Source organism: Giraffa tippelskirchi, chromosome 8 (genome assembly GCF_054371585.1).
Source record: "Giraffa tippelskirchi isolate mGirTip1 chromosome 8, T2T-mGirTip1v1.2.pri, whole genome shotgun sequence".
Taxonomy (NCBI): Eukaryota; Metazoa; Chordata; class Mammalia; order Artiodactyla; family Giraffidae; genus Giraffa; species Giraffa tippelskirchi.
The window spans coordinates 123,867,501-123,884,148 of record NC_137282.1 but is presented as its reverse complement, the minus strand read 5'-3'; the positions used below and the strand labels follow the sequence as shown (position 1 = coordinate 123,884,148).

Below are 16,648 nucleotides of genomic sequence, written 5' to 3'. Positions count from 1 at the left end.
TTTTTTAAAAAAGTAGAAAGTAATCATATCTGGGCCGTTATATCAACTACTTTAAAAAATTTCTTTGTGGTCTATTTACTCAGGTACAAATTCTTGGACACTCTAGCTTAGGAGTCTTTTTAAAAATTTAAATTTCTTTATTTTTAACTGGATAATTGCTTTATAATATTGTGTTGGTTTCTGCCATATATCAGCATGAATCAGCTGTGAGTATACGTATGTCCCCTTCCTCCTGAACCTCCCTCCCACCCCCCACCCCATCCCACCTCCCTAGGTTGTCACAGAGCCCTGATCTGAGCTCCCCAGGTCATACAGCACATTCCCAAGGGCTCTCTAATTTGACATATGGTAATATATACGTTTCACTGCTGCTGTCTCAGCTCATCCCACCCTCTCCTTCCCACTCTGTGTCTGTTCTCTATGTCTGTGTCTGCATTGCTGCCCTGCAAATAGGGTTCATCAGTCCCATGAGGACGGATGGTTCTAGATTCCATATATATACGTTAATATATGACATTTGTCTTTCTCTTTCTGACTTACTTCACTTTGTATAATAAGCTCTAGGTTCATCCACCTTATTAGAACTGAGTCAAACGTGTTCCTTTTTATTTAGCTGTCATTTATGTTTATTCACATTTACAGGTTTCTCCTCCATCCCTTTTTGTTCCTTATGATTAATACAGTGAAATTCCTGAGCTATTGGCCTACACAGTTCTCTGCAGTCTGGATTTGCTGAATGAGACACTCGGCGCAGTTTGCCATGTCCCTCTGTCCTTTGCAGGTCTCGCAAATCGGCATCTGCTCAAGAGGTTGGATTAGACTTAGATGCCATTCCTCTGAAACGTCCATAGGTGGTGCTGTGATCTCACCATGAGACACACACACTGTTTGTCTCTCCATGATGTTAGTAACCATTGCCTGGGTCAATTAATTCCCTGGGAAACGTCAAAATGAGTAGGCTCCTGGAGTTGGTGATGGACAGGGAGGCCTGGCGTGCTGCAGTCCATGGGGTCGCAAAGAGTCGGACTCGACTGAGCAACTGAACTGACTGAACTGAATGTGGATAGGGAAAGGGCTAATTCTATCATCCCTTCTTCATTTACATGCACTGCTGCTTCTGTAAAGAGATCCTTCCCTTCACTGAGGAGTGGTTTGCCACATGGTACTGGTGGAAAGAAAAGATCAACGTTGAATCCTTTCCCTTGATTTACTAGTGTCCAAGTTAAAGTATTTTTTGCAGTCTCATTAAACTCAAGGATTTTAATGGTGACCTCTTAGGATTGGGCTCCAGAGTGTGCTTGGGAGAGGAAGGTAAGGTGAAGGAGACAGTCACAGGTCTTATATGGGTGGGCTTTTGGGGACAGAACAATCTCAACCGTAGCATCCTCAGCAAACCAAGGATGAGCTGAAAGAAGACTAGGTTTCACGTCCAGGTGAGGGAAATGGTCACAATGCTAGATTAACCATCAAATAAAATTTCCATTAAGAAAAGTTCAGAAATGTAATCATCTTAAACCTGAGTCGGCTTTGCTTAGGCAGCCATGGGTCGCTGCTCTGAAAATGTGATGTGGTACTCCTACAGCCAGATGGCGATCGCGGTGGACTTTAAGTTGGCTTTCTCCAAGTTCAAGAAATGCAAAAGGGCAAAATGGTTGTCTGGGGAGGCCTTACAAATAGCTATGAATAGAAGAGAAGAGAAAGGCAAAGGAGAAAAGGAAAGATATACCTATTTGAATGCAGAGTTCCAAAGAATAGCAAGGAGAGATAAGAAAGCCTTCCTCAGTGATCAGTGCAAAGAAATAGAGGAAAACAGTAGAATCAGAAAGACTACAGATCTCTTCAAGAAAATCAGAGCTACCAAGGGAACATTTCATGCAAAGATGGGCCAATAAAGGACAAAAATGGTATGGACCTAACAGAAGCAGAAGATATTAAGAGGAGGTGGAAGGAATACACAGAAGAACTGTACAAAAAAGATCTTCATGACCCAGATAATCACGATGGTGTGATCACTGGCCTAGAGCCAGACATCCTGGAATGTGAAGTCAAGTGGGCATTAGGAAGTATCACTACGAACAAAGCTAGTGGAGGTGATGGAATTCCACTTGAGCTATTATTTCAAATCCTAAAAGGTAATGCTGCACTCAATATGGCAGCAAATTTGGAAAAGTCAGCAGTGGTCACAGGACTGGAAAAGTTCAGTTTTCATTCCAATCCCAAAGAAAGGCAATGCCAAAGAATGCTCAAACTACTGCACAACTGCACAATTGCACTCATCTCACATGCTAGTAAAGTAATGCTCAAAATTCTTCAAGCCAGGCTTCAACAATACATGAACTGTGAACTTTCAGATGTTCAAGGTGGATTTAGAAAAGGCAGAGGAACCAGAGATCAAATTGCTAACATTTGCTGGATCATTGAAAAAGCAAGAGAGTTCCAGAAAAACATCTACTTCTGCTTTACCGACTATGCCAAAGCCTTTGACTGTGTGGATCACAACAAACTGTGGAAAATTCTTAAAAAGATGGGAATACAGACCACCTGACCTGCCTCTTGAGAAACCTGTATGCAGGTCAGGAAGCAACAGTTAGAACTGGACATGGAACAACAGACTGGTTCCAAAGAGGGAAATGAGTACATCAAGGCTGTGTATTGTCACCCTGCTTATTTAACTTATATGCAGAGTACATCATGAGAAATGCTGGGCTGGAGGAAGCACAAGCTGGAATCAAGATTGCCTGGAGAAATATCAATAACCTCAGATATGCAAATGGCAGAAAATAGCAGAAGAACTAAAGAGCTTCTTGATGAAAGTGAAAGAGGAGAGTGAAAAAGTTGGCTTAAAGCTCAACATTCAGAAAACTAAGATCATGGCATCTGGTCCCATCATTTCATGGCAGATAGATGGGAAAACAATGGCAACAGTGGCTGACTTTATTTTCCTGGGCTCCAGAATCACTGCAGATGGTGACTGCAGCCATGAAATTAAAAGACACTTGTTCCTTGGAAGGAAAGTTATGACCAACCTAGACAGCTTATTAAAAAGCAGAGACATTAATTTGCCAACAAAGGTCCATCTAGTCAAGGCTATGGTTTTTCCAGTAGTCATGTATGGATGTGAGAGTTGGACTATAAAGAAAGCTGAGTGCTGAAGAATCGATGCTCTTGAACTGTGGTGTTGGAGAACACTCTTGAGAGTCCCTTGGACTGCAAGGAGATCCAACCAGTCCATCCTAAAGGAAATCAGTCCTGAATATTCATTGGAAGGACTGATGCTGAAGCAGAAGCTCCAATACTTTGGCCACCTGATGTGAAGAACTGACTGATTGGAAAAGCCCCTGATTCTGGGAAAGATTGAAGGCGGGAGGAGAAGGGGATGACAGAGGATGACTTGGTTGGATGGCATCACTGACTCAATGGACATGAGTTTGAGTAAACTCTAGGAGTTGGTGATGGACAGGGAGGCCTGGTGTGCTGCAGTCCATGGGGTCACAAAGAGTCGGACACGACTGAGCGACTGAACTGAACTGAACTCTCCAAGTTCATGGAGGGAATCCCCGTGGAAATCTGACATTTTCTAAGGGGATTTCCGCACTAGCCTCTGCATCTACTTTTTCTCATATTACCTCAGTCTGCAAGGCTCTGAGAGGAGCAATGGGGGATATGGAAATTCAGGGAAGGGAAAAGAGGTGATGAGGCATTTTCCAGTCCAGCCAGGGAAGTCTTGTGTTTCTGTCCCCTCACTGCCTGTATCCTTCCCTTCCTCCTTAGGCTACTGTTCTTAATTATTGCTGTCACTGACCTTACAGAGGAAGTCTGCAGCTGTATCGATACAGATCTGGGTGAATTTTATATTGAATTTAATATTCTATAATATTCTAATATTCTATAAGAGGATCATGTAGATACAAACCCAAATCTGGTTTATTATAACTCGAGTCAACAAGAAGCAAGTCCATTTGGCAAACTGACTGTTCTGTGACCTCAGGGCACTGACCAGCTCCCCAGTCACCATGAGGTGTGACCTCATCACAGGCTCTAAGGCCTAGAAGGGACAGTAGAGATGATCTAGTTCAATCCATGCATTTTTCAGAGTATAATGCAGGCAGTCCTGCTAGAACTGAGCTTCAGGAGACAAGGAATTCTCTCTTCTGCCCCACCACTGATGGTTTCCTGGTGCCTGGAACAGAGCTACTCAATAAATGTTGATTCAATGAAAGTAGGAAGTCAAAAAATTCAGGCACACAGATGAGATTAGAAAAAGAAACACGTATTTCTTTTTGATAGTCATATAAAAAATGGAAGCCATATCTATTCTAGTAAAAGTAACACATGCAGTTCTCTAGTACATTGCCTGTCCATTGCTGTTCATAACAACTGGCCTCTAGGGTGTATATAATTTTTGCAAATTTGGAAACATCATGCATCTACTAATTCAGTTTCTTCATTAGTTTCTGCCAAGTGAAAAAGAGAATACCCCATTTTACTTTCACTTTGTAATTTGAAAGAGAAAATGTATGACAGAAGAGTTCTTTAGATGTCACCAGAAAAATTAATGCAACTGATTGCACAAAGATGGTATGGGTGGAAAATGCGCAAACTTCAAAAATATTGCAAAGAAATTGATGAATTAGTAGTTGCTAATGAAGGAGATCACGACTTAATGACTAAACCACCAGTAAAGGAGATAGTGCATTGGAGAATACCTAAGATTGCTGAAGTTGGCATAAATAAAATCACAGAACAATTTCATCATTATTCTTGGTTTCCAGATTAGATATAAAAGAAGACATTGGGTTCTCTGATAGGAGAAGATTCTGATGTTGATGCTGAAGTCTATCCATAAAGCAGAGATTCTGAGGTGCTGGCAAAAGAAGTTAGTGTTTGTCCTCAACAAACTTCCAAAACCAAAAGAACTGGCCTTTCAAAGATATGCTCACCAGAGAAATCTCTCTTGACTGTTCTCCACTCCTCTAGTCCATATCCACTGTTTTTCCTTCTCAGTCTTTATTTCCAGGTCCACATCTGTCTATGAAAGTGTAAGTGTTAGTCTCTCAGTCGTGGCCAACTCTTTGCAACCTCATAGACTGTAGCCCGCCAGGCTCCTCTGTCTATGGAACTCTAGACAAGAGCAATGGAGTGGGTAGCCAATCCCTTCTCCAGGGGATCTTCCAGACCTGGGTCTCCCGCACTGTAGGCAGATTCTTCACCAACTGAATCATCAGGAAAGCCCCTCTGTCTATACTTGTTGCCAAATAGGATCATTACACAGACTTTACCCAGAATCAAAATATTTTCTTGCTCCAAAGAAGACATACAGATGGCCAAAAAGCACATGAAAAGACGCTCAGCATCATTAATTATCAGAGAATTGCAAGTCAAAACTACAATGAAGTATCACCTCACACTGATGATCAGAGTGGCCATCATCAAAAAATGTACAAACAAAGGCTGGGGACTTCCCTGGTGGTACAGTAAACGAGAATCTGCCTACCAGTGTAGAGGTGTACGGTGTATGGTGTATGGTCCCCAAGGACAGGCAGCAGATGGATGTCTCTGCTTCCTCAGTGGGGTGTGGGGTGAGCAGTGGTGGGTCTGTGGATGGGGTTTAGGTGAGAACTTACATAATGTTATAAACCAATATTACTTCAAAAAAAATCTCTAAGAGAGATTATGTAATTTGTTGAAGGCCACAGAGTCTATTTTTTGTACAATGATTTATTTTACTCTACAGCATGTCAAGTAACTCTTCATTATAATTTCCAGTGGTGGCCCAATACTTCTTGTATGAAATTATGTTATAATTCACTTGCAAGTCCTTCTTAGATAGTTTATCTCCTTTTTAGTTTTTAAAATTTTAAAATCTTTTTTCTACGTTTTATTCTGTTATTTTTAAAGATTAATTTTTATTGGAGTATGGTTGCTTTATGTTGCTGTGTTAGTTTCTACTGTACAACAAAGTGAATCAGCCATCCATACACATATATCCCCTCTTTTCCTGGGTTCCTTCCCATTTAGATCACCACAGAGCATTGAGCAGAATTTCCCTGAGCTATGTGGTTACAGAGTTCATCGATTCCTTTTGATACAAGTACATTTTCCTCAAAATCTGTTGCTTTACATCATATCTCATTGTGTCTCATAAGTCAAGGAAGGTAGTGAACAGCTTTTAGACAATTATCTTCTTTCCCAAGGAATATCATTTCATTTGTTTCCACCTCCGTACAGTCAAACCCTGAATATGAGAACCAGGAAAATTGAAGAAATGTCCCAGAAGAAATACTCCAATTCACTTTCCTTTTCTGGTTCCTGAAGTCTCCAAACATGTTTTCAGCGCAGTGGTTTTTGGTGATGACCTAGTGATGGGTACCTATCAACAGTCCATGAATGCTTTTTGAATGGAGAACTTTCTTTGAAGGTGTTTACCCAGAGACAAATGAGATCCCAAGTCATCGGATTGATTGGCCTTCGCCCTAGGTACTGTCCTATCCTAAAGTTCACAGGTTTCCTCATTTTCATGCTCTGCAAAGCGAAGCGTCGGGTCCATTGGCGGCAGCTGCGGTGACTTCCAGTCCTTCTCTTACACCGTTTCTGTCTCAAGGGTGGAAAGATGAGGGTGACCATCCCCAGGAACCCTGGGACTGTGGCTGGAATGGTGATGGTTGTGTTCCTGGTGCTGAGGATCCCCGAGGCTCACTGCAGGGATGCTCCAAGTAAGTGCTCGATGGATGCTTTTCAGAGCTCTCCAATCTGGGAATTAACCTCCGACGTCTCTTTGGTTTAGGGCTGGTCGCGGTGCACTCTGGCCAAATTGCAGAGAGAATTTAGAAGGGCTTCTATCAGGGTCTAGATTTCTCCTCTTCAGAAAAAAAGAATGTTGCTAGATTCCTTTTTTCAACCTCTGCATTTGGAAGGAAGGTTAGTGTCTCTCAGGGAAAAGACTTTGGGATCGCAGAGTTCTGGCAGAAAAAGAGAAAGTCCATTTCTACACCAGAGGCCAGGCAAAATGAGAAACGTTAAGACTGCTCAGAGAGTGAGTGGCAAGGATTTACTGTCCTAGGCACTCTTTGGGGCGAGGGGTGTTTATGTCCGCTCAAACTGAAGGTTGGAGAAATTCAAGACAGCTTTAGTCTCTGCAGCTTCACTCTCTGAAGAGGGTGAGCTCCTTGAGTGTGAGCTGCAGGTCCGCAGGCCTTTTGTTGGGTCTGAGAGGAGAAATGGGAAGGGTCCAGGCAACGATTGTCACTAATTCGGAGTTTATGTACAAACCTGAATCCATATTGCTGCAGAATATCAATATCAATATCGCTGTGAAAATAGTGAGAAAAGAAGAGAATTAATATTTATTGTGCATGCACAAATTTCCAAATCCTATAGTAATACATTACACACATCTTTCTAAAACACAAGCATATGCACACAGATGACTTTAGGGTAAGTGTTATTAGCTGACATTTTTTTAAACATTGGTTATTTTGTAATATAACATTATTTGTGTAAAGCAGACATTATGCAAAACACATATGGAAAGTTTAATAAAAGTGATATAGAAATATCCAAAAAACCAATAACCAGGTCTGAAACCAGGTCATACCCGCTTCTGATTTCCAGAAGTCAGCTCTATTATGACTCTTATAATCTTAATCTTACTGCTTTTCTTCACGGTTTGGACATATATGAACATATCCTTAAACAACAGAGATTAGTTATTTCCCTCTTTAAATGTTCTACAAATTTTTTGTTACCAAACTATTTTTTATTGAAGAATAGTTGGTTTACAGTGTTGTGCCAATTTCTGCTGTACAGCAAAGTGACTCATTTGCTGAGTCACATTTATATACATTCTTTTTTTGTTCTTTTCCATTATGGTTTATCACAGGATATTGAATAGAGTTCCATCTACAGTAGGACCTTGTTGTTTGTCCATTCTAAATGTAGTAGCTTACATCCCCAAACTCGCAGTCCATTCCTCTCCTTCCCCACAAGCTGTTAGAAACCACAAACCTGTTCTCCATGTCCGTGATTCTGTTTCTGTTTTGTAGACAGGTTCGTTTTTGTCATATTTTAGATTCCACATATAAGTGATATCATATGATATTTGTCTTTCTCTTTTGGAATCACTTCACTTAGTATGATAAGCTCTAGCTTCATCTGTTCTATGAATGGATTGTCTCACTTCTGCTCAGTATAATGTTTGAGATCTGTCATAGATCTTTCACGTAACAATCATCAATCCATTTTCATTGTTGTGTAGGAGATTCCATGTTATGAGTGTGCTACAATGTACTTACCCATTCTTTTTTTCTTTTATTTGTATTCTTTTATTTGAATTTCCAAAGTAGCACATATTCATTGTAACAGTTTCAAACCTTATTAATATAAATAAAGTCAAAAGTAGAAGTAACTTATTTCCCATTCGTCTCTCCTTCCCCCACCCCCAATTCCACTTCCTGGAGAGAATCCCTTTATAAGTTAGGTGATAACCATCTGGATTTTTCTCTGTGCAATGACAAATATATATGTTAATTGCCAAGTTTATCTCTGCTTGCTGTCTCATAGGACATGCAAGCTTAACAAGGACTAATGGACTGTGGCCTTTCTCCACTGAACTTCTTTCTCCCCTAGATTTTCTCCTCTTTGTAAATACCACCACTATCCCACCCAGACGTTCAGGCCCTGAGGCTGGGAGACATTCTTGAATCTTTCTTCGCTGTAGGATCCCAAGTCCAACCTGCTAACTCTACCTCCAAAACATGCCCCTGTCCAGACACTTGTCACCCCCTCCCCTGCCAACAACCTGATCAAGCCTTCACGTACTTACCCATTTTGACGTGCACTTTTGGATTGCGTCCACGTTCCCCCCTGTGTATCCTGATGCATATGAGCCTGCTTTTTCTTTGACTATATATTTAGAATGGAATTGGAGGTTCAAAATGAAATATGTACCTTTGCAACAGAATATCCAAGAGTTATTCAAATTGATTGCTTCTTATAAAAAGAACCCAGTTCTTGGCACTTTTGTTTTCTTTTTTGTTGTTGTTGTTATGTTTTCTTATCTGGTGGATATAGAGTGGTATTTCACTGTATTTTTCTTTTGAAGTATAGTTGATTTACAATGTTGTGTTAATTTCTGCTGTACAGCAAAATGATTTAGTTATACACATATATATGTACATTCTTTTAAAAAATTATTCTATTCCACTATGATTTATCATAGGATATTGAATACAGTTCCCTGTGCTGTGCAGTAAGAACTTACTGTCTATTCATTCTTATATAAGAGTTTGCATCTGCTCATCCTAAACTCCCACTCCATTCATCCCCTCCCTAAGGCATCCACACACCTGATCTCTGTGTCTGTATTTCACTGTATTTTTAACTTGAATTTCTTTGATTTTAATGAGGATGGGCAGCTCTGCCTATGTTTATTGTCTGCTTGAGTTTAGTCTTTATTGTAGTACCTATTTTGAACTTTCTCTCTTTTTTTTTCTATAATAGGATCTGTCTTATTTATTTTTAAGAAATAAAAAAATACTAGACTCCAAACCAAGCACATGGTCACCACCTGCTTTGCCAATTGTTAGCACTTCATGGCTTGTCTTTTTATTCTCTTAAGATATCTTTTGATGAGCAGAAGCTGTTATTCTAATGAAGTTGATCAATCATTTCTCTTTAATGGCTTGTCTCTTTAATGATTTGCTTAAGAAATCCTTTATACTTCCAGAGTCATGAAGATATTCTCAGATTTCATCTCTAATGTATTGATAGGATTGCATTTCATACTCAGGGCTTTAATTCATCCAGGTTTAGTTTGCACAGGGTGTGAAGAATGGTCTAGCTTCTTCTCCACCCCACCCCCCCAGCAACGGATACTCATTTTTCACAGCACCATTTACTAACAAAGTATTGTTTCCCCAGTGATCTGTAGTGCTTCCTCAGTCAAAAATTTAGTGTAAATATATGCATGGAGCTTATTTGGGGACCTATCTATTCTTTTATGTCTGTGTTAATAACACAGTGTGTAATTACCATTGTTTTATTTGATATCTTGATATTTAATAGAATAATGTTTTTCACCAAGTTTACTTCTTCAAGAGTAGTTTGGCTATTTTTTGCTTTTTATACTTCTGTGAAAAGCTATGACCAACCTAGACAGCATATTAAAAAGCAGAGACATTACTTTGCCAACAAAAGTCCGTCTAGTCAAAGCTATGGTTTTTCCAGTGGTCATGTATGGATGTGAGAGTTAGACTATAAAGAAAGCTGAGCACTGGAGAATTGATGCTTTTGAACTGTGGTGTTGGAGAAGAGTCTTGAGAGTCCCTTGGACTGCAAAGAGATCCAACCAGTCCATCCTAAAGGAGATCAATCCTGGGTGTTCATTGGAAGGACCGATGCTGAAGCTGAAACTCCAATACTTTGGCCACCTGATGCGAAGAACTGACTGACTGGAAAAGACCCTGATGCTGGGAAAGATTGAAGGCGGGAGGGGAAGGGGACGACAGAGGATGAGATGCTTGGATGGCATCACCAACTCGATGGACATGAGTTCGAGCAAGCTCCAGGAGTTGGTGAAGGACAGGGAGGCCTGGTGTGCTGCAGTCCATGGGGTTGCAAAGAGTTGGATGCGACTAAGTGACTGAACTGATCTGATACTTATGTGAAATTTTAGAATTAGGTTTTAAAGTTTTTTTTTAAAAGAACTATAGAAATTTTAATTGATATGCTTAGACTTAATAGGGCTTCCCTGGTGGCTCAGAGGGTAAAGCATCTGCCCAAAGTGTGGGAAACCAGGGTTCGATCCCTGGGTCGGGAAGATCCCCTGGAGAAGGAAATGGCAACCCACTCTGGTACTCTTGCCTGGAAAATCCCATGAACGGAGAAGCCTGGTAGGCTACAGTTCATGGAGTCACAAAGAGTTGGACACGACTGAGCGACTTTCACTTTAGACTTAATAAATTCACTCGGGAGAACTGTTATCTTTACACTACTGTCTTCCATGCACACGAAGTACTATTTATATACATTATACGTGTAAGATGGATCTATGTATCTTTCTATTTATTTAGGAATTTTTAAAATAGCTCATGAACTTTTGTTACTTTCCTTTAGGAAATCTTACATATCTTTTGTAGGCATCATTCCTAAGTAATCAATTTTTCATGCTATAATACATAGTATAATTAAAATTTGTTTAAAATTTGTTTCTGGTGTATAGAATGTTTGAAAGTGGATCTGGGTTTCAGCCACTGTTGAACTTCCTAGTACTTGAAATCCAGTTAGTAGTAGATTATTTTGAATTTTCTTCATTTGTAGATTTGTGCCATGCAAATACTACCAGTTTGGTGTCTTCATGACCGAACACTCATTGTTCCATTATTTTTTCTTACTATATGTTTGATTTTCCCCAATGTTCAGTGCAAGATTTTTTTTTTTTATATTCTACCTGCACTGTAAGCACTTTGTCAGTGCAAGATTTGATGCACTGAAATCATCTACGTTTTTCCTGGGGATACAACTCTAAGGGTTGAGAGCAGATTTGATTTAATCTTTTGGTATTTTCCTTCTGTCATCCATGCCTCCCCAAGACAAGTGGTTGGTTGGTTGGGATGTAAGGCTGAACTAAATCTCACTCAATGGGTTCTCCCGCAGAGAATTTCGTGTACCAGTTTAAAGGCATGTGCTACTTCACCAATGGGACGGAGCTTGTGGCCAGACAGATCTACAACAAGGAAGAGATCCTGCACTTTGACAGCGACGTGGGCAAGTTTGTGGCTGTTACAGAGCTGGACAGGGTGTGTGCTGAGATCTGGAACACCCAGAAGGACCTCCTGGCGGAGTTTCGGGCCCACGTGAAGACTCTGTGTAGACACAACTACAAAGAGACGGCCGGCTTCACGGTCCAGCGGAGAGGTGGGTTTAGGACGGGCTGAGATGCTTTCACACAGAGCCTCGTGGGGAAGGATGCGGGAAAGTGATCTTTTGTGGTTTCCCAGCATCTTGGGGGGATCAGGAGAGGTGTCACTCTCTAAGGGGGAAAACATGTTGGAAGATCTGGCAGGGCAGAGTTGGGAGGGTGTGAAAATCAGTGGGGGCTTCCCAGGTGGCGCTAGTGGTAAAGAACCCACCTGCCAATGCAGGAGATGTGAGACGCATTGGGAAGAGTGACTGGCAACTTCAATCCTTCGAATGTCCCAAGCCCTGGCCGTATCTGGTGGGGCTTCTGAGTCCCTCTCATCTCCTAGACTCCACACCTTCCTGCAACATCTGACTCTCGTGTACTTCCTTCATTCTTACCCTTGCGGAAGTAATTCTTCCTCCTTGAAATGCTCTCCTTTTCTCCACCTTCCCTTTCTTTTTCTATTGAAATCTCTCATCCTTTTAGTCCCAACCTCAAGAGCAATGCTTCTGTCAGCTTCACTGGGGCAGCTAGGTGGAGCTGGCCTTGGTCCTCCAACTGTATGCACTGCACACTTGGCATGAATGTATACATGCACATATATGGGTATGTATATATAGTTTAAAAGTTATCCAGTCTACTAGCAGATGCAAGCTATTATATATAGGATGAATAAACAACAAAGTCCTACTGTATAGCACAGGGAGCAATGTTCAATATCCTGTGATAAACCATAGTGGAAAAGAATATGAAAAAGAGTATGTAATACATATTTAATACATATATAATTGAGTCACTTAGCTGGACAGCAGAAATGAACACACTGTAAATCAACTGTGTGGTGGTTTAGTTGCTAAATTGTGTCTGACTCTTGCGACCCCATGGACTGTAGCCTGCCAGGCTCCTCTGTCCATGGAAATCTCCAGGCAAAAATACTGGAGTGGGTTGCCATTTCCTTCTCCAAAAAATCAACTATACTTCAATAAAACAATCAACTATACTTCAGCAAAATCAACCATACTTCAGCAAAAAATTATCCAGTCTGTGTTACAAAGAGCTTTCACATAAATGATCTTGTTCAAGAAACCAGTGATTGCTAAATAAAGGTATTCTTCTCTGACAAAGTAGGCTAGCATATAAGCTAAATAAACCCAGAGCTGGCATTCTAATAGATGACAAATGTTTGTTATCTTTGTGTGTGTGTGTGTGTGTGTGTGTGCATGCAAGCATGTGAAAAGAGCGTATTTATAACAAAGCCGGAAAACAACCAGCTTTTCGTCAAGAGACAAATTGAGGCATAACTATATAATAGACTACTACTCAGCAATAAAAAGAAATAAACAGGGATTTCCCTAGTGGCCCAGTGGTCCAGTTACCCGCGCCTTTCAGTGCGGGGGTAGTGGGGTTCTTGGCCGGAGAACTGAGATTTCACAGGCCGTGTAGCAACTAAGCCCACGTGCCAAACAAAACATCCACGCTGTAAAGAAGGCTCCCCTGCCGCCGCTGAGACTCGACGCAGACAAATACAGAAATCAAATGCTAAAAAAGAAACAAGTGAACGGACAAATGAATTGAGTTATAACCATACAACAGAATACTCTGCAGCAATGAAAGGAACAGGAAACCATTACAGGAATGGATCTCGTAGAGATTATGTGGAGATACAGCAGCCAGAAACAAGATAGCACCTACAGTAACATTCCATTTACATGAAAATTACAGACATGTAAGATTAATCTATGGTGTTAGAACAGTAATTGCCTCTGGTTAGAGTTGGTGGTAATACCTGTTATCTGGTCTGCTTTAGTTTCTAAGGACAGACTGCAGCCCCTGGTAGGAATTTCTTTGCTGCCTCATTCTCTAATTTTGTCTCCTTTCCTCCTAGTGGAGCCTACGGTGACTGTCTCTCCACCCAGGACAGAGGCCCCGAACCACCATAATCCGCTGGTCTGTTCAATGACAAATTTCTATCCTCGCCAAGTTAAAGTCAAATGGTTCTGGAATCAACAGGAGGAGACAGTGGGAGTTGGGTTCACACCTCTTACTCAGAATGGGGACTGGACCTACCAGATTCACGTGATGCTAGAGACAATACCACAGCTTGGAGACGTCTACGTTTGCCACGTGGACCACCACAGCCTCCAGAGCCCCATCACAGTAGAATGATGTAAGGGCCACTTCATTGACCCTACGGACTCGACAGAAAAGAAAAAGTTCAGGGAGAGCTCTGGGTCTGGTGGGGGTGGGGTCCGTCTTCAGCCCTCGTGTCCTGCGTAACTCCCTGATACAATTTCTGGGCTGGAAGTGATCGAGGACTAGATCCCAATATCTCAAGTCGAAAGGCATCTGTCGAGTCCTTATCTCATTTCCCCCCAAGATGTGATGGTGGACCCCTCGCCCCTGTCCCCCAGGCTGCAGTTCAGCCTGAGTAATGTGCCTCCTGAAGTGCTCAAGCTCTGGGCTTTGACGTAGAGGCTGGTATCTGAAGGTGACCTGCGGAGGACAGACAGATGGACGTGCCTCCTTGGGGCCACCATCCTCCCCCCATCATCCATCAGAGCCCCCCGGGATCTTTGCCTGCCCTCCCCTCTTCTGTCTGGTTTCTGAGCCCCTCTGTCTCTTATACACACGACCAGACTCCAGGCTTCCAGACGAGGGTGCTGTGAGCCGTGGGGACGTTGATGTGAGGGCTTTTACTTCCAGGTGCACAGTCTGAATCTGCCCAGAACAAGATGCGGAGCGGAGTTGGAGGTTTTGTGCTGGGGCTGATCTTCCTTGGTGTGGGCCTTTTTGTCCACTTTTGGGATAAGAGAGGTAAGGTGCCTTCGGAGAAAAAGGGGAAGACAAGTGCTGGGCTGAAAGTCTCTGTTGATCCTTCCGTAGTGACTGTCTCAGTGACCTTGGGGTGATCTTTTGTGACAGTTGAATCCTTACTGTATGTGGGTAGGAGCAGAGAAAAGAACCTTCTAGAACTGCCCCCTCATTTCCTTTCGGAGGCTGAGATAAAGAGAGATGTTATTTTCTTACCACCCAGGTGAATGAGTTTTTATTTCCCTTCCTTCCTGCTGGCCGATCCTGAGGCTCCATCCACAGGTAAGCCCCCTCCCCTTCTGGTCTGGAACAATGACACAGACAAGATAGAGAGAGGTCTGGAGTGGGTTGGTCTGGACTCTCTCGCCTGCCTCTGTTATTCAGTTCTTGGTTCACACCTCATTCACTCATGTGAGTTGAGGTCGGGGAAAAGTCTGGAACCTTCTGTGCAGTCTCTGCAGGAAACCTCAGAGGTGGTTTCTCCAGAAGAGGATCCAGCCTCTGCTATCAGGCATTCAGGAGTGTCTGAATGATGCCCCAGGCACCACCGTGACAGGAAGTACTCCTGAACTTGCTGGTAGGAGAAAGGGCAGGGCCCACAGTTCTCACCCATCCGATTAGTCCATGACCTGTGCTCAGAAGCTGGCCACGTGGCCCTTCAAGCTGAAGATGTGTGTTCGCTTTAGTAGAGTATGGTCCTTCCTTAGTTCCAGGAGACATAGTGAAGAGCAGGTGTTAGATGAGATTAATCTCAGTGTCCCTATGCTGCTGAGGGACCCAGAGCGGGTAGGGCTCAGTCTACTTCAGGGGTGGGTGTGACTTATGAGTCCTGCTTCTTTCCTGCAGGTTTCCTGCACTGACCCCAACGTTCTTCCTGGGATCTGTCATGACTCTTTCCTGATCTTGTCCTGCTATGCTTCTCTGCGGTTCCTGCCTCCCTTCTCTCAGGACCTGTGAACAAGCCAGCTCTGCCCACATCATCTATCAGGACCTGACTCCCAGTGACCCAGAAGCAGCTGTCTCGTCCTCTTTTTGTTTCGATTTTTCCTGAATTTCTGCCCATGACTCAGCTTTCCTCTTTGGCTCTCTGAGCTGCCTGCTGAGTCTGTTTGAACTATAAATGCCCTCAATAGGCATTTCTGATCTCGTTCTCTTTTGAAAACTGCCTGTGAATTCAGTGTCAAACTCTTTTATCTTTCCATCAAATAGTTTTCAAATTTAAATAGATTTGTGAATCCCTTGTGCTCCTAATTCTTATTGAGTGTGATGGTGGTTGTCCTGGGGAAACACTGGCAGAGAAAAGGTCAGATTCTCAAGTTCAGTTATGTCCCAAAGAAGGTCAGATCCAGGCAAGGAGACTAGAAAGTCTTGGGTCCCCATCCTTGGTCTAATTCAGGTATCAAATAACAACATGAAGTGAGGTGTGAAGTAAATTCAATTTTCCATTGTCTGTGGGTCCTGGAAGCTGGGATTGTGTGCAGTAGACTTTTCTGGCTTCTACTACAGTCTGATGAGTTTCTATATATTTGTGCAAGTGAAATGGTTTGGTCTCTTCATGGACCCACTGCCTAATGTGATGAATCAAACAGATAGAGCAAATATCTTCTGTCAACTGCACTGTCTCACTGGGGCAAAATATCAATAAAATTATTGCTCATTGAATCCAAACTACCAGAATGTATAATTAACAGTGGAAGTTTTATTAGCAAGTATTTTTTCCTGTGCATATGATGAAAACTCTCCTAAAATCAGCCTAAAGGAAAACATTCCTTTGGGGGTTTCATGTAACTGGAAAGCTCGTGTTCGGATTTGACTTCAGAAAAATGCCTAGATCCCAGGACGTCAGTGAGACCTTCTCCCCTCTCTTAGCCCCGTCTCTGGGCCCTCTCCCCGCCTTCTGCCTCAGTGTACTTCTCTCCGTGTCTCTCTCCATCTGTA

At 42.3% G+C, this 16,648-nt stretch overlaps 1 protein-coding gene across 1 annotated transcript; it reads left to right on the top strand.

Moving 5' to 3' along the window:
- The first annotated feature begins 6,530 nt into the window (after positions 1–6,530).
- Positions 6,531–16,372, top strand: LOC145517438 (HLA class II histocompatibility antigen, DQ beta 1 chain-like). Its single transcript, XM_081519863.1, has 6 exons — positions 6,531–6,713; positions 11,653–11,913; positions 13,785–14,066; positions 14,603–14,713; positions 14,934–14,992; positions 15,557–16,372. Exons 1-3 carry the CDS (start codon positions 6,611–6,613, stop codon positions 14,063–14,065), a joined length of 645 nt encoding a protein of 214 aa, XP_081375989.1. The 5' UTR covers positions 6,531–6,610; the 3' UTR covers position 14,066; positions 14,603–14,713; positions 14,934–14,992; positions 15,557–16,372.
- Positions 16,373–16,648: the final 276 nt, after the last annotated feature.